Source organism: Microplitis mediator, chromosome 3, assembly GCF_029852145.1.
Source record: "Microplitis mediator isolate UGA2020A chromosome 3, iyMicMedi2.1, whole genome shotgun sequence".
NCBI lineage: Eukaryota > Metazoa > Arthropoda > Insecta > Hymenoptera > Braconidae > Microplitis > Microplitis mediator.
This window is the reverse complement of record NC_079971.1, coordinates 711,318-736,744: the sequence shown is the minus strand read 5'-3', so window position 1 is coordinate 736,744 and position 25,427 is coordinate 711,318. Positions and strand designations below refer to the sequence as shown.

At 33.5% G+C, this 25,427-nt stretch overlaps 5 protein-coding genes across 6 annotated transcripts; all 5 read right to left on the bottom strand.

Moving 5' to 3' along the window:
* Positions 1–403: 403 nt before the first annotated feature.
* Positions 404–3,595, bottom strand: LOC130665189 (transmembrane protease serine 9-like). Its single transcript, XM_057465494.1, has 6 exons — positions 3,363–3,595; positions 2,234–2,618; positions 1,985–2,175; positions 1,569–1,784; positions 707–1,091; positions 404–634 (listed from the first exon to the last, which is right to left on the bottom strand). The coding sequence occupies exons 1-6, from the start codon at positions 3,578–3,580 to the stop codon at positions 446–448; spliced, it is 1,584 nt and encodes a 527-aa protein (XP_057321477.1). The 5' UTR covers positions 3,581–3,595; the 3' UTR covers positions 404–445.
* Positions 3,596–4,025: 430 nt separating this feature from the next.
* Positions 4,026–5,701, bottom strand: LOC130664759 (chymotrypsin-2-like). 2 transcript variants are annotated; one of them, XM_057464847.1, is made up of 3 exons: positions 5,187–5,667; positions 4,339–4,723; positions 4,026–4,280 (listed from the first exon to the last, which is right to left on the bottom strand). In XM_057464847.1, exons 1-3 carry the CDS (start codon positions 5,402–5,404, stop codon positions 4,086–4,088), a joined length of 798 nt encoding a protein of 265 aa, XP_057320830.1. In that variant the 5' UTR covers positions 5,405–5,667; the 3' UTR covers positions 4,026–4,085. The 2 variants fall into 2 exon arrangements, with proteins under 2 accessions (XP_057320830.1, XP_057320831.1); XM_057464848.1 differs by having other exon boundaries at positions 4,030–4,280; positions 4,335–4,723; positions 5,187–5,701.
* Positions 5,702–5,844: 143 nt separating this feature from the next.
* LOC130665188 (transmembrane protease serine 9-like) lies at positions 5,845–10,110 on the bottom strand. The gene is made up of 8 exons (XM_057465493.1): positions 9,954–10,110; positions 9,731–9,881; positions 9,415–9,661; positions 8,238–8,378; positions 8,034–8,169; positions 7,507–7,753; positions 6,174–6,558; positions 5,845–6,103 (listed from the first exon to the last, which is right to left on the bottom strand). The coding sequence occupies exons 1-8, from the start codon at positions 9,994–9,996 to the stop codon at positions 5,909–5,911; spliced, it is 1,545 nt and encodes a 514-aa protein (XP_057321476.1). The 5' UTR covers positions 9,997–10,110; the 3' UTR covers positions 5,845–5,908.
* Positions 10,111–10,901: 791 nt separating this feature from the next.
* LOC130664713 (chymotrypsin-1-like) lies at positions 10,902–12,731 on the bottom strand. The gene is made up of 3 exons (XM_057464781.1): positions 12,480–12,731; positions 12,029–12,416; positions 10,902–11,152 (listed from the first exon to the last, which is right to left on the bottom strand). The coding sequence occupies exons 1-3, from the start codon at positions 12,680–12,682 to the stop codon at positions 10,988–10,990; spliced, it is 756 nt and encodes a 251-aa protein (XP_057320764.1). The 5' UTR covers positions 12,683–12,731; the 3' UTR covers positions 10,902–10,987.
* Positions 12,732–15,629: 2,898 nt separating this feature from the next.
* LOC130665397 (uncharacterized) lies at positions 15,630–24,962 on the bottom strand. Its single transcript, XM_057465746.1, has 3 exons — positions 24,492–24,962; positions 16,890–18,845; positions 15,630–16,113 (listed from the first exon to the last, which is right to left on the bottom strand). The coding sequence occupies exons 1-3, from the start codon at positions 24,577–24,579 to the stop codon at positions 15,941–15,943; spliced, it is 2,217 nt and encodes a 738-aa protein (XP_057321729.1). The 5' UTR covers positions 24,580–24,962; the 3' UTR covers positions 15,630–15,940.
* Between the last annotated feature and the right edge of the window lie 465 nt (positions 24,963–25,427).

Sequence of the window (25,427 nt, the reverse complement as noted above, 5' to 3'; positions counted from 1 at the left end):
GAAAGCAAAAATAGTGAAAAAAGCCAAAAAAACTGACACAAAACTGCACTCAGAAAATTGAATAATCGGAGTAACTATCTAGTGATGGTAAAATTTTTAGTCAATAATTTTTTCAATCTGATAGTAGTGAATACCATCTATATGATTGCATAAATCATCTAGATTGTAACAATTATCATACGTATGATAATTGCAATCATTTAGATGGTATTCACTACTATCAGATTGAAAAAATTATTGACTAAAAATTTTACCATCACTAGATAGTAACTCCTACTATTTAATTTTCTGAGTGTGGGGATATTTTGTCGGGGATATTTTGTCAGGTGCTCGAAACGCATGGAACCCTACTGCAGAATTTATTTTTTTAAGGTACTCGCGAATAATTAAAATCACAATGAAATTTAAATTGACAGAATATTTATTTAAAATTTCATGACATTAATTAATAATCACTCAGGTAATCAGAGTAATCATCATCTGTCTTATCAACGCTCGCTATTGTCTTCTTGATCCAGTCGCGGTAATGGAAAACTCTGGTGTAAACGTCAGGATACCCTACGGCGCAGGGTCGCCCGAAGGAAACGAGTCCAATGAGAGTCCTGTTGGCAGTCAATGGCCCACCAGAGTCACCCTAATTCCAAAAATACCGAATTAATTACATTAATCTCCTCAATAATGGCGATAAATAATTATGTAAACTTACATGGCAAGCACCTTCTCCCTTTTTGGTCAGAGTGCAAATGTGTCCCCCAGTGATAGTGGAATGGAAGCTCTTGCAGCGAACTTGCGTGATGACCGTAAGATTTATTTCCTGGAGCTTGTCAGGCAAATATCCGCCGAGCGAAGTCGCTCCCCAGCCAGAAAGCTTCGCCGGGTACTCTTTGGTCAGGTCATTTTTGGTCGGCAGCAAAATCGGCTGGACTTTCTTTGTGAAATTAAATTTCCCAACGATTTTCACCAGCGCAATGTCATTGACAAATTCTCCCGTGTAGTTTTTATGAGCTGTTGTGTAGTTTGACTTGTAAACGTCACCGCCTTTCGATAAATTATTCGTACCGACCACTACTGTCATGTTTTTAGTATCCATGCTGCAATAATTTTATTATTTAAGATTTAATTAATTCGAGTTATCTTGGATTAATTTTATTCTCGTCTATTCCCATAAAATAAAATATTTCTCACATAAACGTTTTATTTTATTCACCGTCTTCATTGTTTTTAAATTTATATGAAATTAAATTATGTGCAATGTCTGTGTTATATAATACAGTTTATTAATCAGTGTCTTAATGATTTAGTAGTTAATTAAAAAGTCGTTACTGAAATTGCACAAGTAATGAAAATTTTTTAATTACATCTTTTTTATTTTTTAATTAATTTATTTATTTGTCTATAATAATTTTATTGTAGGCAATGAATTTGTGTGCAAATTCCTCTAGATAAATTTTTTAAAAAATTAATTTGTTTTTTAAATTACCAGTAAAAAATTAGAAATTTTTTTCCGTATTTTGTAAAATTAAAATACCGCATGTCTAATTTTTCTAATTAAAAAGTAGAATACTTACAAATAAACACAATGCCCTGCAGTAAGAACCCATCGGCTGTTAATAATAACACCTCCGCAAAAGTGAGAATTGCTAATTCTCAACGATACTTGATACGGATATGCCCCATCTGGTGCATCCTTGCCACCCACAACTCGCGGAATTTCGCGAGCGGCTGCAAGAGCACTCGCAACAATAATTACTGCAAAGGCAATTAAAGACTTCATATTTCTACAAACTCAGACGCTTGTGAATCTGAAGCTTTATATACTCAGCTATAAGTTTTTTTAAAAACTACTGATTGGTGATAGATTTATATCTATTTATCTAAGAGGAGATTGCGATTTTTTTTTAATAATTAAATTCCAGTTATCGATTATTATATTTTTAATAATTAGCTGATTATAAATACAAACTATTGTACAATATTAAATTACTGATAGTCGATAATAACTTTTTCCAAATTATTATTATACAATTTATTAGCGGCTGCGATTGTTTGATTGATCCAGTCGCGGTAGTGGAAAACTCGAGTGTAAACATCAGGGAATCCTATGGCACAGGGAAGTCCATATGACACAATACCGATAAGAATTCCATTGTCCGTCAGTGGACCACCGGAATCACCCTAATTAATTCAATTCATCAATTAATTAATTAATAATTCAAATTTTTTGAGGACTTACGCCGCAGGCTCCCTGTCCTGGTACTGTAAGAGTGCAAATATTTCCGCTGGTCAACGTAATCGGGAAAAAAATTCTGCATTTTAGTTGGCTGATAACCCATAGATCTATTTCCTGAAGGTAATCTGGAATTTTACCATTGACCTGAGTGCGACCCCAGCCGGAAAGTTTCACTCTGTGGTGATCGAACCTATAGTCGGTTGCTGGTAACATCACTGGCTGGACTTTTTTATTGAATTTTATTTCCTTCGAAACTCTTATCAGAGCGATGTCGTTATACCGAGGATTGAAATTTTTGTGAATTATAAATAGGTCCGGGTGATAGACATCTCCACCTTTTGATAATGTGTTGGTGCCCATTACTGCTGTCACGCCAACTAAATTGACTCTGAAAATAGTAAATTTATATTTTTTGGATTTTCACGATTTGAGACCAAAGACTTCAGGAGTTTACAAACAATAAAAAAAAAACAATTTTTCCTTTGGTTTTTTTTATAAAACTTATAAATTGCTTGCCAGATTTGCCTCGAAATTAAATAAATTTTTTTATAAATATGAAATAAATCAACAAAAATTATCATAATAATTCCGTAATTACTTGGTAATGTTCTAGCTAAAAATAAAAAAAAAAATTTTTTGAATTTGCTCACTCTTCCCGCCGTGTTTATTATCAGCTGTGAGTACCCAAGTGGCCAAATGTTAGCTTTTTTGGATCGAAAATAATAGACTTGACCGCTTTGTTATCTCATTAGATTATGTACCTGAAGATCGGAACGTTTTTCGCGGAACGAAAATAAAAAATCGAAGTGAAAAGTAAAAAATTTACTGGATCTAGATTTCCAAAATGTTTCGCACAGATGCTTGTATGTCAACCGAAAATTGCAAACACCCCCAATTATCCCTCGTTACTTCAAGCAGTCGAATTACGTGAATTTTTTTCATTTTCGTTGCACGAAAAACGTTCCGATCCTCAGGTACATATTAGATTCAAAAAAATTAATTAATTATTTAACCTGATAAAAGTGTCTAGCAAGCCAAATCCCATCATTTCTCCGCGAATGACTGAGTACAATAAAAAACAAAAATAATCCTATTTAAAGTTAAATAAGTAGGTGGTAATTAAAAAACTTACCTAACAACGCAGTGTCCAGCAGTAATTACCCAACGGTTATTAAGGATAGCACCTCCGCAGAAATGAGAATTTTGACGTCTTAACGACACCTGATAGGGATGCGCTCCTTCTGGTGCATCTGTGCCGCCCAAGAGTGGAGTAATTACCGGGATTCGAGATGATCTCAGACCCGCTGCCACTCCAATAATTACAATCTGCAAAATAACTAATGACTGCATCGTACCGCTAATGATATTTAACTCGAAACTTAAAACTCAACTTAATGACATGCCCTGACATCCACAAGACTTTTATACCTCAATTGCTATCAAGCATTTTTTGTTTTTCCGATAAAAATTTATTTTTGCGCTCCAATCGTGAGTTAATTGAAAATTTTTTAATTTCTGTTTGCTGACACAAAATGACATTTTTGCACGGACAAAAGTTTTTTGTGACCACAGGATAAGATAGCTCACGGTAACAAAACTCTGCCTCAATATACGGATAACAAAACGTTCGTTGTGATTGCAGTGTTTTTATAATGCTAGCAAATTCTTCGTTGGATCAAGCAATTGTTTTTAATTGTAACAAAACTCTTGTGTTCCAATAAAAAAAAAAAATGATTTGTTAAAGTAACAGAATGAATTTGTAGCGATTTTTTTAAAATAATTAAATTCCAGTTATCGATTATTATATTTTTATTAATTAGCTGATTATAAATACAAACTATTTTACAATATTAAATTACTGATAATCGATAATTAGTTTTTCCAAATTATTATTATACAATTTATTAGCGGCTGCGATTGTTTGATTGATCCAGTCGCGGTAGTGGAAGACTCGAGTGTAAACATCAGGGAATCCTATGGCACAGGGAAGTCCATATGACACGATACCGATAAGAATTCCATTGTCCGTCAGTGGACCACCGGAATCGCCCTAATTAATTAAATTCATCAATTAATTAATTAATAATTCAATTTTTTTGAGGACTTACGCCGCAGGCTCCCTGTCCTGGTACTGTAAGAGTGCAAATATTTCCGCTGGTCAACGTAATCGGGAAAAAAATTCTGCATTTTAGTTGGCTGATAACCCACAGATCTATTTCCTGAAGGTAATCCGGAATTTTACCATTGACCTGAGTGCGACCCCAGCCGGAAAGTGTTACTCTGTGGTGATCGAACCTAGGTTCGGTTGCCGGTAACATCACCGGCTGGACTTTTTTATTGAATTTTATTTCCTTCGAAACTCTTATCAGAGCGATGTCGTTATACCGAGGATTGAAATTTTTGTGAATTATAAATAGGTCCGGGTGATAGACATCTCCACCTTTTGATAATGTGTTGGTGCCCATTACTACTGACACGCCAACTAAATTGACTCTGAAAATAGTAAATTTATATTTTTTGGATTTTCACAATTTGAGACCAAAGACTTTAGGAGTTTACAAACAATAAAAAAAACAATTTTTCCTTTGGTTTTTTTCATAAAACTTTTAAATTACTTGCCAGATTTGCCTCGAAATTAAATAAATTTTTATATAAATATGAATAAAAATTAAAAAAAAAATTTTTTGAATTTGCTTACTCTTCCCGCCGTGTTTATTCTCAGCTGTGAGTACCCAAGTGGCCAAATGTTAGCTTTTTTGGATCGACAATAATAGACAAATAATAGACTTGACCGCTTTGTTATCTCATTAGATTCAAAAAAATTAATTAATTATTTAACCTGATAAAAGTGTCTAGCACGTCAAATCCGATCATTTCTCCGCGAATGACTGAGTACAATAAAAAAAAAATAATCCTATTCAAAGTTAAATAAGTTGGTGGTAATTAACAAACTTACCTAAAAACGCAGTGTCCAGCAGTAATTACCCAACGGTTATTAAGGATAGCACCTCCGCAGAAATGAGAATTTTGACGTCTTAACGACACCTGATAGGGATGTGCTCCTTCTGATGCTTCTGTGCCGCCCAAGACTGAAGAAGTTCCCAGGATTCGAGATGATCTCAGACCCGCTGCAACTCCAATAATTACAATCTGCAAAATAACTAATGACTGCATCGTACCGCTGATGATATTTAACTCGAAACTTAAAACTCAACTTAATGACATGCCCTGACATCCACGAGACTTTCATACCTCAATTGCTATCAATTATTTTTTGTTTTTCTGATAAAAATTTATTTTTGCGCTCCAATCGTGAGATAGTTAAAAATTTTTCAATCTTTGTTTGCTGACACAAAATGACATTTTTGCACGGACAAAAATTTTTTGTGACCACAGGATAAGATCGCTCACGGTAACGTAATTCTGCCTCAATAGACGGATAACAAAACGTTCATTGTGATTGCAGTGTTTTTATAATGCTAGCAAATTCTTTGTTGGATCAAGCAATTGTTTGTAATTGTAACAAAACTCTTGTGTTCCAATAAAAAAAAACTAATTTGTTAAAGTAACAGAATGAATTTGTAGCGATTGTTTTTTTTTAAATTAAATTCCAGTTATCGATTATTATATTTTTATTAATTAACTGATTATAAATACAAACTATTTTACAATATTAAATTACTGATAGTCGATAATTAATTTTTCCAAATGATTATCATACAATTTGTTAGCGGCTGCGATTGTTTGATTGATCCAGTCGCGGTAGTGGAAAACTCGAGTGTAAACATCAGGGAATCCTTTGGCACAGGGACGTCCATATGACACGATACCGACAAGAGTTCCATTGGCCGTCAGTGGACCACCGGAATCACCCTAATTAAGTCAATTAATCAATTAATTAATTAATAATTCAAATTTTCATTCAAATGTCTTCAGGACTTACGTTGCAGGCCCCCTCCCCTCGTACTGTAAGAGTGCAAACATTTCCGCTGGTCAACATAATCGGGAAATAAATTCTGCATTTGAGTTGGCTGATAACTTGCAGATCTATTTCCTGAAGGTTGTCTGGAATTTTACCATTGACCTCAATTCGACCCCAGCCGGAAAGTTTTACTGCGTAGTGATCGAACCTAGAGTCGGTTGCCGGTAACATCGCCGGCTGGACTTTTTCATTGAATTTTATTTCCTTCGAAACTCTTATCAGAGCGATATCGTTAAACAGAAGTTTGTATTTTTTGTGAACTATAAATAAATCTGGGTGATAGACATCTCCACCTTTTGATAACGTGTTGGTGCCCATTACTGCTGTCACGCCAGTTGAATTAACTCTGAAATAATAAGTTTATATTTTTTTAATTTTCACAATTCCGAGACCAGAAACTTTACTACACGGAAAGAAAATTATGGCAGCGGTTCCCATAATTTTGTGAAATTTTTTCCTATACCATCATAGGAATTACGACCATAAATTATGGGAGCGGTCCCTATAATTATAGGAATATTTCCCATAATTATAGGAATAGTTCCTATAATTATGGGAATCATTCCCATAATATTATGGGAATGGTTCCCATATTATCATGAAAAAATTAATTTAAAGAAGTGTGGTAATTACTTCTACAATACACAGAAATATTATTAAACATAAAAACAAAAATTCAAACATTGAAAAAAAAAATCGTATTCGGCAAAAAAACATTAAAATTTTTAACAAGAATTTTTTGTCAGCACAAAACATTCAAGAAAATTCAAATTTTGGGAAATTTCTACACTATGGTGCAAAAAAAAAATTTTATGATATTATAGGGATGATTCTCATAACATTATGGGAATAGTTCCCATAATATTATAGGAATAGTTCCTTTACCAATATGGGAACCATTCCCGTAATAGTATGGGAATGATTCCCATACCATTATGGGAATGGTTCCCATAATGATATGGGAATGGTTCTCATAATGGTATGGGAACCATTCCCATATAATTATGGGAACCATTCCCATATAATTATGGGAACCATTCCCATATAATTATGGAAACCATTCCCATAATGGTATGAGAACTATTCTCATACTATTATGGGGATGGTTCCCATAATATATGGGAACCATTCCTATAGTAGTATAGATACTATTCCCATACTATTATGGGAACCATTCCCATAATGCATAGCAAAACTTCCCATAATTTTCTTTCCGTGTACTACAATAAAAAGAAAAAAAAACTCAATAACTCAATTCAAAGCTAAACAAGTAGGTAGTAATTAACAAACTTACAGAACAACGCAGTGTGCAGCAGTAATTACCCAGCGGTTATTAAGGATAACACCTCCGCAGTAATGAGAATTCTCACGTCTTAATGACACTTGATAGGGATGTGCTCCTTCTGGTGCATCTCTGCCGCCCACGACTCGAGGAACTTCTCTAGATGATCCCAATCCCGCTGCAACTCCAATAATTACAATCTGCAAAATAGCTAATGACTGCATCGTAACGCTGATGATATTTAACTCGAGACTTAAAACTCAACTTAATGACATGCCCTGACATCCACAAGACTTTTATACCTCAATTGCTATCAATTATTTTTTGTTTTTCCGATAACAATTTATTTTTGCGCTCCAATCTTGAGTTAATTAAAAATTTTTAATCTCTGTTTGCTGACACAATAAAATTTTTTAAATTAATTAATTAATTAATTTTAAAATGACTAAGGAGTTTAAATTATTGTAGACAGTGATCAGTAATTAGTTTACGATGGACTAATTGATATTTTATTTTATCACACTATACATTTGGTTAATTAATAATGTCGATTATCCAGTCGGCGTAATGGTAAACGCGGGTGTAGACGTCTGGAAGTCCTTGGGCGCATGGCTCCCCGTAGGAAACGATACCGATTTGGACACCATCGGCAACCAATGGACCACCGGAGTCACCCTAAATTTTATAATCAGTTAATTAGTTAATTTCTTTAGTAGTTTCTTCATTTTTTTTGGCCAACTTACCATGCAAGCGCCTTCGCCACTTTCGGTCAAAGTGCAAATTTGACTCTCGGGTAAATCCCACCAATGTTTTTCACACTCTTCGTGTTCGTAGATCTTAAGATTTATCTCTTGTAATCTGTCTGGTGCATTTACTCCCGAGGCCTAAAATTAAAAATTGAAAATTTTATTCTTTAATTGCAGTATTTTTTTGTTTTTTTAAGCATCCGAGCATTCGTTGCTAAAATAAATTTACACTGTAAAAAAAATTATTTGAATTTTCAAAGATTGTATATAACCCTAACGGACCAAAATTACGGTAAATTACGGTAAACCCACCGTAAATTACGGTAATCCACCGTAAAATACCGATTTACCGTAAATTACGGTGGATTTTCCGTAATTTACGGCGGATTTACCGTCAAATACGAAAATACGGTAATCCACCGTAAATTACGGTAATTCGGTTATTCACCTGAATTTTTTACGGTAGATTTATCATATTCGACGGTAAATTTACGGTATACCCGCCGTAATTTACGGTAATCTACCGCAAAGTACCGATTTACCGTAAATTACGGCGTATTTACCGTAATTTACGGTAAATCTACTCGAATTTTACGGTATTCTACGATAGATTTACGGTAAAATTACCGCAAATTTACGGTAAATCAGGTCTGCTAGGGAACGCAATAAACACATACATTTGTTCTTGAAATTTCATTACTAATTTCATATAGAATTAAAAATACACGTTTTTGAATTTTCAAATTAACACTGGATTTTCAAATACTTTTTTTTGAATTTTAAAATAAGTATTATGAAATTTCAAATAGAATTTTTAAAATTCAATATATGTTTTAGAATTTTCAATCCTTGCTTTGAAAATTTAAAAATCAAGTATAAATTTTCAGTACGTTTATTAAAATTCAAATTTTTTTTCTTAATTTTGAATACCAGCTCGATTATTAAATTTTGATATTAAATTTAAAGCTTTTTTTATTAAAAATTCAATTCCTTTTGTATTGTAATTTTCAAATTATTTTTAACAGTGTACTCTCGTATTTAAAAGTTTAAAATTTTTCTACGCACCCGCGTCAAAATATATGACAAAAAAATTTAACGTGCGCAGAAAAATAAAAAATATGTAAAGGAAACTTTATATTGATATTTTTTTTTTTTATGAATAAAAATAATTTACATGCGTGTATCCCCATCCTGTAAGTACAGCAGGATCTCCGTGTAAATGGAAATTGTGATTGCTAATTTTAATCGGCTGTACTTTGTCATTAAACTCAATGTCCCTGTTAGTGCGAATCAACGCAATGTCATTTAAAATCATCGAAGGATCAAAGTCATGAATAATAAATTTGTCAACTTTATAAATATCTCCTCCTTTGCTCAGTGAATTCGTACCCACGACAATTGTCATGAAAACTTCTGGCATCCTGCGGTATAAATAAATATTTATCATTAATTGATAAACTGAATTAATTATTAAACTATATAGTATTTACTTGACAACACAGTGGGCGGCTGTTAAAATAAAACGTTTGTCAATAATTGATCCACCGCATATATGGGAATTTAATACATTCAGTGATACTTGGTATGGATATTTTCCATCTGGTGCATCTCCACCGCCGACTACTCTTGCAACCGGGATGCCTTTATAATTATAATTATAATTATAAATTAAATAAACAAGTCAATCAATTAATTTGTAATTAATTTAGTTACCATTAACTGCAGCAATGCCCACAAATAAAATTACAAACCACATGATTTAACTTCAGTCAGCAATGATTTGAAACAATAAATGATTATTCTAAAAATCGGTTACTTATATACTCAGTAATTGAACTTATCTAGTTACTAAAATGTTATCAATTATTTAACAATAAATTTGGAGTTTTAGACTCTTATCTCTATTTAAATTCAAGTTACATAACTTGATAAGTACATTTATAATTATATTTTATTTGGGTTGATTGGAATGATAATGATTTAGAAAAACGCGTATACTATACCCGGGAAAAAATCGACATGTATAATCAAGGCATGATCATACATTAGTATTCATGATTTATGTCAATTAATGTCTGATCTATAAGCAAGCGACTTACTGCCAGTGGTCATCTGAAATCATCCTGGAATTTTACCTTTTTAAATTTCATTTAAAAAGTGCGGGAATTCTTTTTGAATTCAAAAATATGTAAAATCAAAATTAGGTTTTATTTCAAATTTTACTGTTTGGAAGTAATTAATTTTTTAGAAGCATAAAATTCACGTGATCAGTGCATTCGATCTCCCTAAAATGCGCACCTGCGCAACATCATAATGATAAAATTCTCTGTCATATTTATCATCAAGTGCATTAAATTGAACTTTATATTCTCGCTCTCTCTTATCTCAAAAACCTGCCAGCAGATAAATTGAATGTTTGTTTAAATAACATTGTAATTGCTGGATACCAAATATTAATTAACTCTTTGCAACAACGGGCGATTGTTAGGATCCAATATCTGTTGACAATCGACCCACTGCAAAACGATGATTCCACACTAGAGATACTTTTATGAATGATACTTGAAACATATATTTATGTTCCGGCGCAGCATTTGACTCACCAATTACTCGATTGATGTTTCTAGCTTTTGTTTTATTTTGTAATTATTTTAATGAAATATATTCTGACATATATGTGATTAATTATTTATTTATTTAACAAAATGAGGGATATAAAATTAGTAACAGGCAAAGTTTTAATTAATTTACGATGATAAAAATTTGTCCGTGGTAGCTATTTTTTCGGTGATCCAGTCGAGGTAGAACCAGACTCTGGTGTAGACGTCAGGGTATCCTTGGGCACAAGGACGTCCAAAAGAGACGAGGCCAATAAGAGTTTCGTCAGCAGTTAATGGACCGCCAGAGTCACCCTATAATTATTTTAAATTTCATTAATTTTTTAAACTCCAGATGGAATTTTAAAAATTAACTCCGACATAATGAGTAATTTGTGCTGTTAATTTTTTTTTAATGGAAAATTTTGACTCCATATTTGAGTTCAATATTTTATTTAAAATCTGGAGTCAATTTTTGAATCAGGAATTAGGGGAAGGGGGGGGGGGGAATGGGATACTCTCAAAATTTCGTCAAAATTTTTTTTTCTCGAAAAACTTTCCAAAATGGTCAAAAATGACATCTAGTATCATTTTACACTATTAAAAACTAAAAAAAAACATTTTTATATTTTTTGCGAAAAGTATAATATTGGCGCCAATTTCAAATTTTGAAAAGAAATAACAAGGAAAAACTTCTTTAAAAATATGTTGAGAGTAAATTCTATTACTTACATCAATTTAGAAAGACATTATTACATCAATTTTATTCACTTGAAAAAAAAAAAAAAAAAATTACTTTTTTTTGGGGTATCCCATTTTGCCCGCAGAAAATAAAAATTTTTTTTCTGATAGCAGTCTAAAATTCGTTATATTTATTTCAAATAGAATCAAAATGAAGCCAATTTACGATATTTATGTCCCTAAAAACTAAATTTTTCGTTAAGTATCCCGTTTTGCCCTCTCTTCTCCTATTTGTGCGTTAGATATAAAATTAATTTTTACATGGAGTAAAAATAATTACTTGGAGTTAAATGCGTTAGTGACAAACCGGAGTCAATTTTTATATCAAAAGTTCACTAAACTTTCAGAGCCAAAATTAACTTCAAAATGGAGTTAAATTTAACTTCAACCAGAGTCAACTTTGACTTCGGGTATTTTTATGTCAAAATTTTAAAAATAAAAGTAACTTACATGGCAAGCTCCTTCACCAAGTTTAGTCAGAGTACAAATATGTCCATCAGCAACCATAGAGTGGTAGCCTTTGCACTTTGTCTGGGTGATCACCATTAAATCGATCTCCTGAAGTTTGTCGGGCAAATAACTGCCAAGAGAAGTTGCTCCCCATCCCGAAAGTTTTGCCGGGTACTCGTTGTAGATATCGTCATTCGACGGCAATGAAATCGCTTTAACTTTATCACTAAACTTTATTTCTTCAGCAAGTCTGATCAACCCAATGTCATTTGAAAATACCATCGAATTGTATTTTTTATGTGGGATCAAAGTTTTAGCCTTGTAACGGTCTCCACCCTCGGACAAACTATTCGTACCGGTCACCACCGTGATCGAAGACGCGCTTTGGCTATAAATTAAACAATATCCCATTAATTATCAATTGAATCATACAAGTAATTAATAAACTTACAAAATAATACAGTGAGCGGCAGTAATGACCCATCGACTATTCAAAATAACTCCCCCGCAAAAATGCGAATTTCCCCGTCTCAGTGACACTTGATAGGGATGAGCCCCTTCTGGCGCATCATCGCCACCGACAACTCGCGTCGGAATTTCACGAGCATTTGCAAGTGCAATTATCGCAATTACCAAAATAGTCAGTGGCTGCATCCTGGTTCTATTTTCTACCAAAAGTAAAACTTGCACTTGGTAAATTTTCTCAGCCAGAAGACTTTATATACTAATTGCTATCGTGAAAAGTCATTGGTTGATAAAAAAATTGCGAACCCTAGTGCCAATGATTGATAACAGATTCATAAAAAACATCTATTAATTATCCATACATTTGTATGCACAAGGAAATATATTTCTTTCATCTCATGCGTATTTTCTTTGTGATAGATTTAAACTCACGATTCGAGTGGCACTTATCTGATTTTAGATTAAAGCTACAAATATATTAAACATATATCTGTATATATATTTTTTTTACCTACTCGGATTGTTATCAAAGCGCTATCAATTAAAATCATCAACTAGATCAGCTCCTTTGTTTAATTACAATCTAAAAAAATAAAATTGCTATCAATGGGATAGAGGTTTTGAGGTCAAGGTTCTGGTTCAGGTTCAGGTTTTGATTCCATTAATTGGTACTGAGTAATTGCTAATAAGTAATTAACGTGGTGATGAGCATTGATGAGGGGGTGGATCTTTGAAAGGAATATAAATTTTATATTAATTAAATTGGAAAAAATTGTTTACAAAAATCTAATGCGCCAGATTAATTGATAACGAGGTTATAAATTAATCGCAGTAGCGTAATCTCGGTAAAACCCACTAGTCATTTAATAATCTCGAGTATATCTTGAGTTAAAATTTTACTGATAATAAATAATAAATAAAAATGGCTAAAATTTTTTTTTTATTTATGTGCAAGTGCACAGTAAAAAATATTGTGTTAAAAACAACACAATCTGTGTGTTAAAAACGGTCCACACAATATTTGTGTTATTTTTCAACACAGACTATTTGTGTTGAATTTCAACACAAAATTTATGTTTATATTTTAACACTTTTTTTATGTTGATTTTAAAGTATCACTTAATAAATGTTGATAATATCGATTTTTATACTAAGTATCACTTTTAAAGTGTTGAAGAGTAAATCGATTAAAAATTTTAAAGGAACAGAAAGAATTATGTTGATTTAACACAAAATAATCAACACAAAAATTTTAATACGGACCGTTTTTAACACAGATACACAATATTTTTTACTGTGTGCAGATGATTTTTTTTTAAATTTACGTAAGTAGAAAAAATTAATAGAATATTTTCTACACTGTAAAAAGAGCGGTGTTAAAAATGGACTCGTTTTAACTCCACCCGGTGTTAAAATAAAATTACACCGGTAGGAGGAGGAGTAATTTACTGGTGTTAAAAATACCGGTGTTAAATCGGGGTAACCGGTGTAAAAGCGGACTAATGTCGGTGTAAAAGCGGGGTAAATTGCGTCCGCTTGGAGTATTAACTTTACACTGAAAAAAAGATTTATTTGAGCCAACTAAGATTTATTTGAGCCGAAGATATCGTATATTTGAATATGGCCAAATAAATATTTAATTGTGAGAAAGATATAATATATTTGAGTACTTTAATTGCGTGAAATAAGTGATTTATTTGTGGTAAAGAAATGATCCAATTGCTACAAATAAATTAGGGCTTCAAATATATGTATAGTATCTCAAAATTTTAGGATATTTGTCACAAATTTAATATCTTTACCACAAATATATCAATTACTTACCACATATAAATTATATATTTCCGTCAAATTATAAAATCATTTGAATCAACTGTCATATTTTGTTGTACCAAATATATTTATTTGTCATTAAGAAATATTTTTAAAAAAGCCACAACTAACTTGATTTATTTGGGACAAATATTTTTTTTTTTCTGTGTAAAGATTATAAAACACAAAAAATGTCAGTTCTTTATGAAAATTAATAAAAAATATCATTTAACAAGTATATAGTGATCGAGTAAGTAAAAATATTCACAAAGTAAAATATTTTAACACCGGTAAAGAATATTTGGACCGGCGGCGGCGTTATTTTCACACCGCATTCGGGGGTAAATTTAACACCGATAATTTTAACACCTACACCGCTTGGACTTACCCCGGTGATTTTTTACAGTGTACCAATAAAAGGATTTCTTTGCGTCAAATATTTATTCGCTCTAAGAAAATTTATATTTTCAATTCATAATGAAAAATTTTTCTTGCGCCAACAAATCCTTTTTTTCTGCGCATCTGTATATGAGCACAAACTTGAGCTGATATTTTTAACAAATTAGTAAACTTTTTCTTCAGCCGTTTTCGATAAATAAAAATATTCTCGTCCAACAGGTTCTATTCCCACGGGCTTAATTTTCTAATAATTTTCCAAGATTTTAGTCTTGAATCGCTCTTAAGGCGACTATGAGACCATTTGATAATCAGATGCGACCTTTTTAACTCATTAGAGTTGCGAATTTAAATCCTAAAGATGTTTCTAAAAAAAAAAACAAGCCGGTTCAACAGGTTTTATTCCCATGAGCTGGATTTCCTAAGCATTTTTCCCAAGTTTTGCTCTCAATTATCGGGTTTAGCGGTTGTCAGATCATCTGATATGCAGATATCGCCTTCTTAACTCTCCAGAGCGCAGACTTCGATCCCAAAGATTTTTTTCACTGGACTAAACCTCCAATATTTTTTTTTTTATAAAATTATAAAGGGGTAAAATTAGTGAGCCAATGAGTAATATTTAAAAAAAAAAAAAAAACAACTTTATTATTAAAAAATAAAAATTATAAACCGAGAACGGAGAGTGAATGGACAGTCGAGAGTAGCAGGATGTATAAAAATTAATTAAGTAATTGCATTTAATTATAAAGTTGGATAATAAATCGATATTGTATCGCGTAGTAGACACAATTGAATACACACATCACGAGCACTCAATTATTTCACACTGTTAGTAATTAAAAGTAAAAAAAAATTGCACAAAAAAAAAATAATAATATTAAAAATCCATAATCAATTGTAATTAAAAAATAAAAACTACCTGCTACTCTGCATTTAATTAAGAAAATAATAATATTAATAATAATTATAATAATAATAATAATAATTATAAAGTGTATAAGTTATACACAGTAATTACGCCTAGATTATTTACAGAATTACACAATGTTAGGATAATGTTTGTCGGACATATTTTTTATATTTAAATTAAAAATATATCGACGTCTTAAATAAATAATCGATAATTCAATATTTATTCCCGTCTTGTTGGACTCGTTGGTCTTGGACATCTTCAGCTAGACGATTAAACTATTTTACAAAAGTATTTCCTATTAAAAGTTAAATTGAGAATGGCCTTCCTCAATGAAATGAATGGTCGAGAGACAGCGGCGGCGTTATCGGCGGTAAATGATCACCGCAAGTTGGGAAATTCGGTGGTACTGGTGGTAAATCTGCGTGTGTACCGACATGAAGTACTAAATTCATACCAATTACGATGTGGAACAAGAAATGACAATGGAAGAGCCAGTATCCTGTTAAAAAAAAAAATAAAACAATTATTTATTTACTTTTAAATTTATTTTCAAAGCTGGATGCGGTGGGATTCAAATACGAAAATTAAAAAAAAATTTTTTTTACAAGATCCCGAAATTATTTTCAGTCTTAATTTTTATTTTTTGCGGCCTGATTCAATTAATACCAAAAAAAAAAAAAAAAATTTATTTTAGACGATAAAAAATAAAAACCGCGAAATTTGAATTTTGAAAAAATTTTCTGCAGTAAAAAAATATTTAAATAATTAAGGGGGGGGGGGGGAGGAGCAAAAGGCGGTACTTAAGGAAATACCAAGTTTTCGAGGACTCAAATACCAGTTACCATTGAAAAAAAAATTTTTTTTATTTCTGCGGGCAAAGTAAAAAAAGTAAAAAAAAAAATTTCTGGATTTTAAAGGAATTCGATTAAGTTTAATTTTTTTGTAAGTAATTTACATGAAGAAAAATTATATTTTAGATATTTATTGAATACAAAAGAAGAAAAAAAATTTTTATAGTTTTTATCATAAAACAAACGTCATTAATATTTTTCAACTGACAATTGATTTTTGAAAAAATTTACCAAAAAAAATTCAAAGTAACGCTTAATTATATTTACAGAAGTGATTTTGGAATGTTTAAAAACCATTTAAAATATAAAATTTTTTTTTTTCAAATTTTGGAGGTACCCCTTTTTGCCTACCCTACCCCTATAGCGGTGAATTTTTATCCAGCTTTCAAAAATATACTTTTTCTGTAAAATAAAAAATACAAACCAGGATTATCAGCTCGGAATCTAAAGACAACGTATCCATTGTTGGGAACCGCGATGGTATCCTTGGAAGGCGGTAAATTAAACTCTCGATGCAAGAGTCCACGTCTGTCGAGATCGAGTGCGTGCTTCAAATTAATCTTCTTGACATTTTTGTCCGGGGATCGACCCATGCCCACAACATTGAACGCATATCCGTGCAAGTGGAACGGATGGGAGAGATTAGGCTGCTGTACTTCATCAACGAGTACCACTTCGACAATAGCGTTATGGGGAATATCGACCTTGTGAGTGCACATGCAATTTGCTCCGCAGTCAGCGGGTCTATTGTCACCGTTGCAAAATTGCTCTGGTGGGATGTCGTTAATCTGCGAAATAGGAGGCGCCGGGGGAAACGTGAACGATATTTCGTCGACAAGCGAAATGACGTGGTCGCCAGTGGGCGCCACCAGGAATCTATTGTAAGTGTTGGGTTGGAAAACTTCTTCCGGACGGTAGAATAAAAATCTGAATGGCAGGAAAATTTTGACATCAGGACGCTCTTGGAGAATCCCCTCGTCGATTGCCTTTGCGTTCTTCAGTTGGTTGACGCAGACCGCGTCGTCTCTGGGCATGTTACAGATCGCGTCCAACGGGTTCAGCACAACTCCTTGAGGGAGACCCAGGTCGTAAGTTGGCGGGGAACTTGATGGTTGATAAGGACCTCGTGCGTATCTCAGAACTGCAAGCTGCTGAGCGCGTTTTATTCCACACTCTCCGAGCCCACGGAGTTGGATCCAGTAGGCGCCCACTGGCTGGTCGGCGTTTATTACAAAGTCGTAACGCTCACCAGAGAATGATATTATGGTGTTTACTTGGACAGGTTGAACTGGTTCTCCATCCGTGGCGATCAAGGTCAGCTCGTGACCCTGGAAAGTTATTTGCGCTGGACAAACTGACCCAAAGGAATTGATCAAACGGAATCTGTATCGACGTCCTGGAGTTATTGTGAATACTTCCAATGGTGTGTTGGTCATGAAACCGGTGTTTGGATCTCTGAACTGTCCTTTTCCGTTAATCAGAACAGTTTCGGGATCCTGACCAGTGTTCACAGCAAGTCGTCCAGGGAATCGTTCCGCGGCGTCTTCGTGCATCCAGTCACTGATCAAAACGACGTGAGTTGTAAGATCGTAGTCGTAGAGATTGCTGTTGGGATCTTTGCTGGGAGGCTGACGGACAATTACGCTGCCGTAGAGACCATCAATCTTCTGGAGACCAGTGTGAGCATGCCAGAAGTGGGTACCTGCATTTCCGGCGGTCCATTGGTATCTAAAGGTGTTGCCTTCTTGGATGGGACACTGAGTGACGTAGGGAACTCCGTCGTAGTACTGGGACCCACGTTGCCAGATTCCGTGCCAATGGATGGTCGCCTCCATTCCTTGCATGTGATTCTCGACGTCGACGACGACTTTGTCGCCCTCGCAGACCTGGATACTCGGTCCGGGGATCATTCGGTTCGCGGTCAAAATTCCTCGCTCCACTCCATCTGCTAACACGCACTGGCAGTGACTCCAGACTGTGTTGGTAGCATTGGGTGTGCAAACTTGGCACGCGGCGCCCAGCACTGAGTAGTACTCGAGTGTGAAGTGATAGTAGCAGATGCGAGGAGGCTCCCCTTCTCGGCACGCTCTCGCACACTCATCGGGCGCCGAAAGCGACGGGTTACGTCTGAGTTCCGCTGTTGCGCGTTCGCTGTAATCCAGGGGACGCGTCCGCGGGGGTCTCACAGTTGCGCCTCGGCTTCCGAGATTATCTATCCCTCCGAATCCACTTTGGAAGGCGCTGGCTATGGGGTGGGTTTGGACTAGCCCATGTCCGGCTGAGAAGAAAGAGCTCGTGTCATCTTGGCCGAAGATGTTTCCTGTTTTTATTGCTGGACTCCAAAATGATGAAGCTGCTGATTGATCTGTTGCTGGTATCTCTATAAATAAAAAAAAACATTTATTTTATTTTTTGCTCAAATTTGTCAAATCTCTGGAAATAATTGGAAAAAATAGATGTTGTGGGTGGTCATTGGAAAGGAAATTTAATTTCCTACAATTTTAGTTCTCACAAAAAATTTTCCTAGACCATTCGTTTAAAAGTTACAGCCGTTCAAAGTTTTTGATGAATTGTTCAAAATTTCAAATTTACAATTCGCGCTTAGAATGGCTACAACTTTTAAAATATTGATCCTAGAATTTTTTTTACTGATACCAAAGTTGTAGAAAATAAAATTTCCTTTCCAAAAACCTCCTATGATGTTGATTTATCTTTATAAACAAATGAAATATAGTAAATCAAAAAAAAATATTTCTTGAATTTTTGATTTACACGGAAATTATTATTAAAAAAAATAATAATAATATAAATTTACGGTTAAAATGAAACTGTAACATGACTCGTTGTTTTAAAAACACGCGGTTATATTTTCCAGAGAATAATTAAAAAATAATCCTCAATTTACAACGGTTGTTTTTAAAATGAAAGCGTGTACACGGCCTTGACCGCCGAAGAGAAAGACGGAAAAAATGTTTTTCCATTCATAACTTTAATAATAGGCTTTAATTTTATCCGTTTACTTTTAATTAAATGTTGATAAGGTTGTTGATGTTGTTGTCGATGGTTTTTACTTAATTCAACATAAAATTTTTTAACGGCAACGAGATCCAGAAGCGGTCAGCGTGACAATCGTAGAATTATTATCATCAGTCACGGTAACCAGAGAGTGGATTCAGCTCTGGTCGTTCGCGCATATAACGCAACTACTCGTAAACATTCGCTTTAAGTGCAGCTTAAATCTATCTGATGATTCGCGACTGACCGAGAAAGCGTTCCGATACTTTTTATCCCAATTTGTCCTTAGAAAGTTCGATATTATTTATGATCAATTTTTTTTTTTTAATAAAATAAATAATTTCCACTCAATTTTAAAAATCAATTTGCTCACTTTTTAATCAAATTTTAATTGACATATTTCCCGTTGAAAAAAAATGTCAACATGAAAAAATAAATATCCAATATTTTACAATCTACTGCGCAAAAAAAAGTGACTTGAACCTTAACCGCAAACTGTGTCACCTTTCTCATATAATGCAATATATTAATAACAAACACATGAGTACAGCACAAGTACAAGCACACCCAAGTATACTTGCCTAGAAGCATTTCTACATTGCGTGTACTCAGATCCTTGGGTTTTCATATCACCGATAGTAATAATAATAACAACAACAACAACAACAGCAATAGCAATAACAATAACAATAATAACGACAACGTTAATACAACCTACATGCCTGTGATTATGGTTTATAGCTGAGCCCTCGGCCGATAAATATCCTTTTGCTTACATAGACTTTTGCCCACTATATTTGTATATATAGTACATATACTAGTGTGGACTTTCATAAGACTGTTTACTTTTATTTGCAAGATCACAATACAGGCATACTTGATAACTAGACACTAGACAGCACACACTAAGTATCATATGTTGCGCTACTTTGTCCTATGCTATCAATTATTTACACTATGACTATTGTAATAATGCTGTAATACAATGTTTTTATTTTATTTAACTATTTAATCATTATAATTAAAGTCTATTCTTAAATAATACCTTTTATGTCAATATTTAGTCATTTTATTTTATTTTTTTTTTTCAACTTCCCGCTTGAAAATTTAAAATTTTCAAAACAAAGGGAGCTACTGGTTTCGGTCGGATTTTTAAAAATTGAGTTTTTATTAGATGTAGAGGTTCTGGGGTTCTGAGAAGCTATCCTGACTATTTTCAGGTGAACGTCCGTGTGTATGTGGAAACTAATTTTTGTCGTAAGGTATTTTTGGAACGAATCGACCGATTTGAACTTTTTTGCGGCAATCGAAAGGGTTCATAAAGAATTTGATTTGTTCAAAATTAGATCGAAGCTCTCAAAAAGTCCTTTCGATTGTCGCAATGTAGGTGCAAGTTGGTCGATTACACGGAAAAAAAAAATAGTAGTGGCTACTCTCTGAGATAGTACTGAGTACTTTCTGTAAAAAAAAAATTTCAGACAGTACTGTATGCTATCTAGACTATATCCACTACTCTCTGGAAAGTACTGAGTACTATCCCGGACAGTAGTGGATATAGTCTAGACAGTAGTGGATACACACAGAAAAAAAAGTTTCCTTGAGTCAAGAAAATATTTTGGAAGACAAATATTTTCGGGAACCAAGTCAAGATTTTCTTGAGCCAAGAGAATTTGTCTTGATTAAAAAAAATTCCTCTTGGTCGGAGAAGATTTCTACTTTATCTGAGGAAATTTAGGTTTCCAAAAAAATTTTCTTGAATCAAGAATATTTACCTTCAGTCGAGTATTTCTTTTTTTCTGTGCAGTCTAGATAGCATACAGTACTATCTTGAATTTTTTTTTTACAGAAAGTACTCAGTACTATCTCAGAGAGTAGCCACAACTATTTTTTTTTCCGTGTAGGTCCAAAAATATTGTCGGACAAAAGTTACTTTTTTTTTAACAAAATGTTTTTTCTTTCGGTCCGACTGTTTTTTGAGCACAAAGAGCTCAAAAATTTACGAACCATAACTTTTTCAAACTCTCTGAGCTCGACAACAGCGGGAAGTTTTGAGGTCAGCCCACAGAGTTAAACTTTTTGCAGACTTTTATTTTGGATTTCTACAATTTTCGTGTTCGAGGGTAAAATTCTTTTTTCAAATTTTAGTGAATTCCTCGACAAATTTTTTTTTGATGAATTAATTGACGATTTAGTATCTCAATTACTTACAAAGTTATCTTACTCACCCTCGGAAACAAGTTAATTTTTGCACACCTCGGAGAGGTGCTCTACTGTCACCAAATTAAAATTTTTAAAATTCGCGCCGAAATTAAAAAATCTTTTTCTCATTTAACTTAAAAAAAATAAATTTAGCAATTAAGTCTACAGACATTATCTCAATCCCATGTAATGACTTTCTATTTTTAAATACTTTTATAATTATCATCAGCAATACTCACTATATATCATAGTCATCGCGATAAATAGTTACCTCTCAAAAAGATAAAAATATTTCCTACCGCAAAAATCGAAAATAAATAAATTTAAATATCTAAAACCCGTCCAATAAATCTCTTTCTTTTTCACTTTCCCTTAAACTCCTCACTCAGTTCCGAAAAAAATTTGCTCACTCCAACTGGCACAAAATTGCGATTATCTCTATTTAAATAAAAAAAAACAAACCACCTGTCTCAGTTTAAATTAAAGGCCTCAGGTCCCTGCTGCTAAGCAGCAGAACGTTGTCTAGTTTTTTGTCGAATCATCGAGTTTGAGTATGAAAGTACCGTGAAATAAATATTTTAAATATCAAGTTAACCTAATACTCAATAGACTAACAGAGGATAGACATAAATAAACTAAGTACGTGATACACGATATCTAATAGTTGAGATAGAGATCGCGAGAAAGAGAGAGAGCACAATGTGCCAAGTGATGCAGAAAGCGTGACACGGATTTGAATTTATAATTTTCTGATACAAGTCATTAGATATATCGGAAATATATTGTAATACAATCTTGCTGCTAAATCTATTTAAAACCCATTAAAGTTTAGTCTCGTACAACTCAGTCGACTCTTGTTCACTCTAGTCTAGTCTTGTCTAGCGGATTTTACTCTGGTTGAATTAAATTTTCGCTTTCAACGGGATACGACATTTACTTTGAATTTTTAGTGATTGATTTCACTGTTACTGCAGGCCTGTGGGACTCGAGACAATTATCCGCGAGCGAAAGTAATTTGCGTATGGAATAAAAAGTTTATCATAAAGAAAGGAATTCACAAGCGATTCAGATATAAGATTTTTAGACGAGATTAAGAACTGAAACATTTAATTATAATTTTAAATTTCGCGGTGACCTTTAAGTTTTTTTTTAACCAACCGGCAAGTTTAAGTTCGAGGCTGAGGATATGCTTATATATTTATTTATTTATTTATTTATGTGAGCGTGTGCATATTTATTTATTTAGGCCTGATGCGTAAGAAAGCTGAGTTGCTGGTTCAGTCACCGGGCAATAAAAGTTTAAAAAGTGCTAGAAGGACATTAAGAGCCGGAAGATAACAGATTTCTACTCATACGTTAATACGCAGTTTTATTTTTTTTCTTTCTCTCTTAATGATGCTATGACGCCCTAAAGAGACTGTGGACATGTATATAATGTCGTAAAACTGGCAAATCTTTCTCAGGAACACGCAACTTGTACTGTAGTTGTGCAGTAATGCAAAGAGAAAATACAACGACTGTTTTCTCTAGAGTTTTCTGATGTGACAAGACAACTTCCGATTGTTAAAGAAGAATTTCCTGTCATTCTACTCTTGTTCGTCTTATTATTATTATTATTATTATTGCTTTTTTTATTTTTAAAAGTTAATTATCGACTGAAAAATGTTTAACTGACAATTATAAATATATTGACTGTAACTTTTGAACGGTCCGTCTTACAAGATTTTTTGTAAGGACCAAACTTGTAGGAAATTAAATTTCCTACAATTTTTGTCTCAATAAAAAATACCGTAGAACCAACATTTAAAAAGTTACAGCTATTTTTAGTACAAGCTGCGTAAAATATTCAAAAAAATAAATTTAACTTTTGAACGATCGGACTTGGGAAATTTTTCCCTGAATCAAAATTGTGGGAAATCAAATTCCCTATCCAAAACCCATACATGACGTCTACTTATCTTAGTTATTTTCCCAGGTAATGACAATTAAATAACTCTAAACTCTCATTACTATTCTAAATACCATTAGCAGATGACATTAACTTATTAAAGCAGATTATCAACCGAGAAAAAGGGTAGAGTAACTAAACCCATGTCCTGACATATCGAAACCGTCTTATCGAACACAATAATCGTGCAACAAGGGTGTGTAACCAAGTTCCCTGGGAGCCAAAGTAAGTAAACCCACAGGTCGGCACTTTCCCGACCTCGTCGCTTGCCTCCGTAACACGTTTGCCGTTCTCCGATCCTACATCTATATCTAGCTCTCTAGCAAAAAAAAAAAAATAAAAAAAAAAACCGCGAAGCGCCGTACTCTCGATCTCAATTTCCATCTCCATCTCCATCTCCTCGATTAATATCGTACTTACATTCGTCCTACAATTCTTATTTTTTTTACAGCTATTTTGTCGTTTAAAACAGGTTCCCGCGCATTGATCAGCTGTACCGCGATACAGTACCGACCGTTAAGGACGTCAACTTGACTCTCAAACAGGTTTAATCCTTAAAATAAAAATCCCAGGCCGGCGCACGTGGTAAATCAAGGAACCAGGCAAGTTCCAACAGGTGCACAATCTGTGATTCACGTCATAAATTTATACATCTACTTTCTACAAATATCCATTCATTTAATTTATTTCATTTACTCTCTAGTAAAAAAACAACCATCAGCGTTTCATGTTCTATTTAATTTGTTCTCCTTGTTCTCTTGTCCATAATCATTAAACAAACATTATTATCATCATGGAAAAAGTCCAATTCAAATTCAAATTAAAAAAAAAAAAAATTCACTCGATAAAAAAAATATAACTCACCCTTTTTTTTTTTAGTACTCGACTGAACTCGCGTCCCGCAACATTCGAGTACTAGCAGACTGATGATAATGGCACCCTGGTATTTCATTATTGAATGAATATATATATAACAAATATATATTTTTATGTATATTTATTATAAATATTGAGGTCTAACGTCTCGTGTTTACTGTCTACGGTCTATAGTCTAGAGTCTAGTGTCTAGTATCTAGTACAAGCGACTTAGACACTGTCTCTCCAGCAACTGAGTTACTGGTAGACTAAAGAACACTATCCAGTCTGCTGTCACTTTTCTCCTACGCGCCTTCTACTTTTTATCGAGTCCCTGCATTTGTGCAATAATATTAACTATTACCAATAACCAAATTAATAATAATAATAAACAATCACCAGCACAAGTTAAACCACCTGATAATTATTTTAAAAAGTATCAAGTCTGGTACTCTTTTAAATTCACTGTTGACGACGACGTCCAGCACTAAACGCGGAACTTGCCGGGGTAGCGGACCTATTTAATACCTATCACTCCTCCACCACGGCTTATTTAATATCTTTACCGCCACTCCAGCCCCCAAATGCAATCCTTGATGCCCAATCGTACACTCTCCTTGCATTCACCTCCTTTTCCGTAACTTTGCTGTTGTTCGACGCTACTTAACGTTATTTTAATATAATACATAGACATAGCCATGAAAAAAATAGATTTGACTAGATACCGTCAAATTTACAGATTACAAACTCTGTCTAGTCAAATATTAAATTTGGACCTGATGTGTGATCTTATTTATTTATCCATAAATATATGACCATATCTGAATATATATGAAAAGAGCTGAGTGGGCGTTAAGGAAAAAATTAAGCAAATCTTATTAGATCTGGCGGGAAATTGTAAAATGTAACCAGATTCAAATTGCATATTTGATCACTAAATTTTTA

Excerpts from the sequence above, each read along its gene's own strand:
- LOC130665188 (XM_057465493.1), bottom strand. The coding sequence starts at position 9,996 with ATGTGGTTTGTAATTTTATTTGTGGGCATTGCTGCAGTTAATG. Across the intron at positions 8,379-9,414 it reads CAGGATGGGGATACACGCAT|GCCTCGGGAGTAAATGCACC; the intron begins GTAAATTATTTT and ends TTTTAATTTTAG. Across the intron at positions 6,104-6,173 it reads GAGGGGAGGGGGCCTGCAAC|GGTGATTCCGGTGGTCCACT; the intron begins GTAAGTCCTGAA and ends TGACTTAATTAG.
- LOC130665397 (XM_057465746.1), bottom strand. The coding sequence starts at position 24,579 with ATGAAATACCAGGGTGCCATTATCATCAGTCTGCTAGTACTCGAATGT. Across the intron at positions 18,846-24,491 it reads GAGTACTAAAAAAAAAAAGG|AGATACCAGCAACAGATCAA; the intron begins GTGAGTTATATT and ends TTTTATTTATAG. Across the intron at positions 16,114-16,889 it reads ATTCCGAGCTGATAATCCTG|GATACTGGCTCTTCCATTGT; the intron begins GTTTGTATTTTT and ends TTTTTTTAACAG.
- LOC130665189 (XM_057465494.1), bottom strand. The coding sequence starts at position 3,580 with ATGCAGTCATTAGTTATTTTGCAGATTGTAATTATTGGAGTGGCAGCG. Across the intron at positions 2,176-2,233 it reads CAGGACAGGGAGCCTGCGGC|GGTGATTCCGGTGGTCCACT; the intron begins GTAAGTCCTCAA and ends TGAATTAATTAG. Across the intron at positions 635-706 it reads AGGGAGAAGGTGCTTGCCAT|GGTGACTCTGGTGGGCCATT; the intron begins GTAAGTTTACAT and ends TTTTGGAATTAG.
- LOC130664713 (XM_057464781.1), bottom strand. The coding sequence starts at position 12,682 with ATGCAGCCACTGACTATTTTGGTAATTGCGATAATTGCACTTGCAAAT. Across the intron at positions 12,417-12,479 it reads GCCGCTCACTGTATTATTTT|CCAAAGCGCGTCTTCGATCA; the intron begins GTAAGTTTATTA and ends TTTAATTTATAG. Across the intron at positions 11,153-12,028 it reads TTGGTGAAGGAGCTTGCCAT|GGTGACTCTGGCGGTCCATT; the intron begins GTAAGTTACTTT and ends AAATAATTATAG.
- LOC130664759 (XM_057464847.1), bottom strand. The coding sequence starts at position 5,404 with ATGCAGTCATTAGTTATTTTGCAGATTGTAATTATTGGAGTTGCAGCG. Across the intron at positions 4,724-5,186 it reads GCTGGACACTGCGTTTTTAG|AGTCAATTTAGTTGGCGTGT; the intron begins GTAAGTTTGTTA and ends TACTATTTTCAG. Across the intron at positions 4,281-4,338 it reads CAGGACAGGGAGCCTGCGGC|GGCGATTCCGGTGGTCCACT; the intron begins GTAAGTCCTCAA and ends TTAATTAATTAG.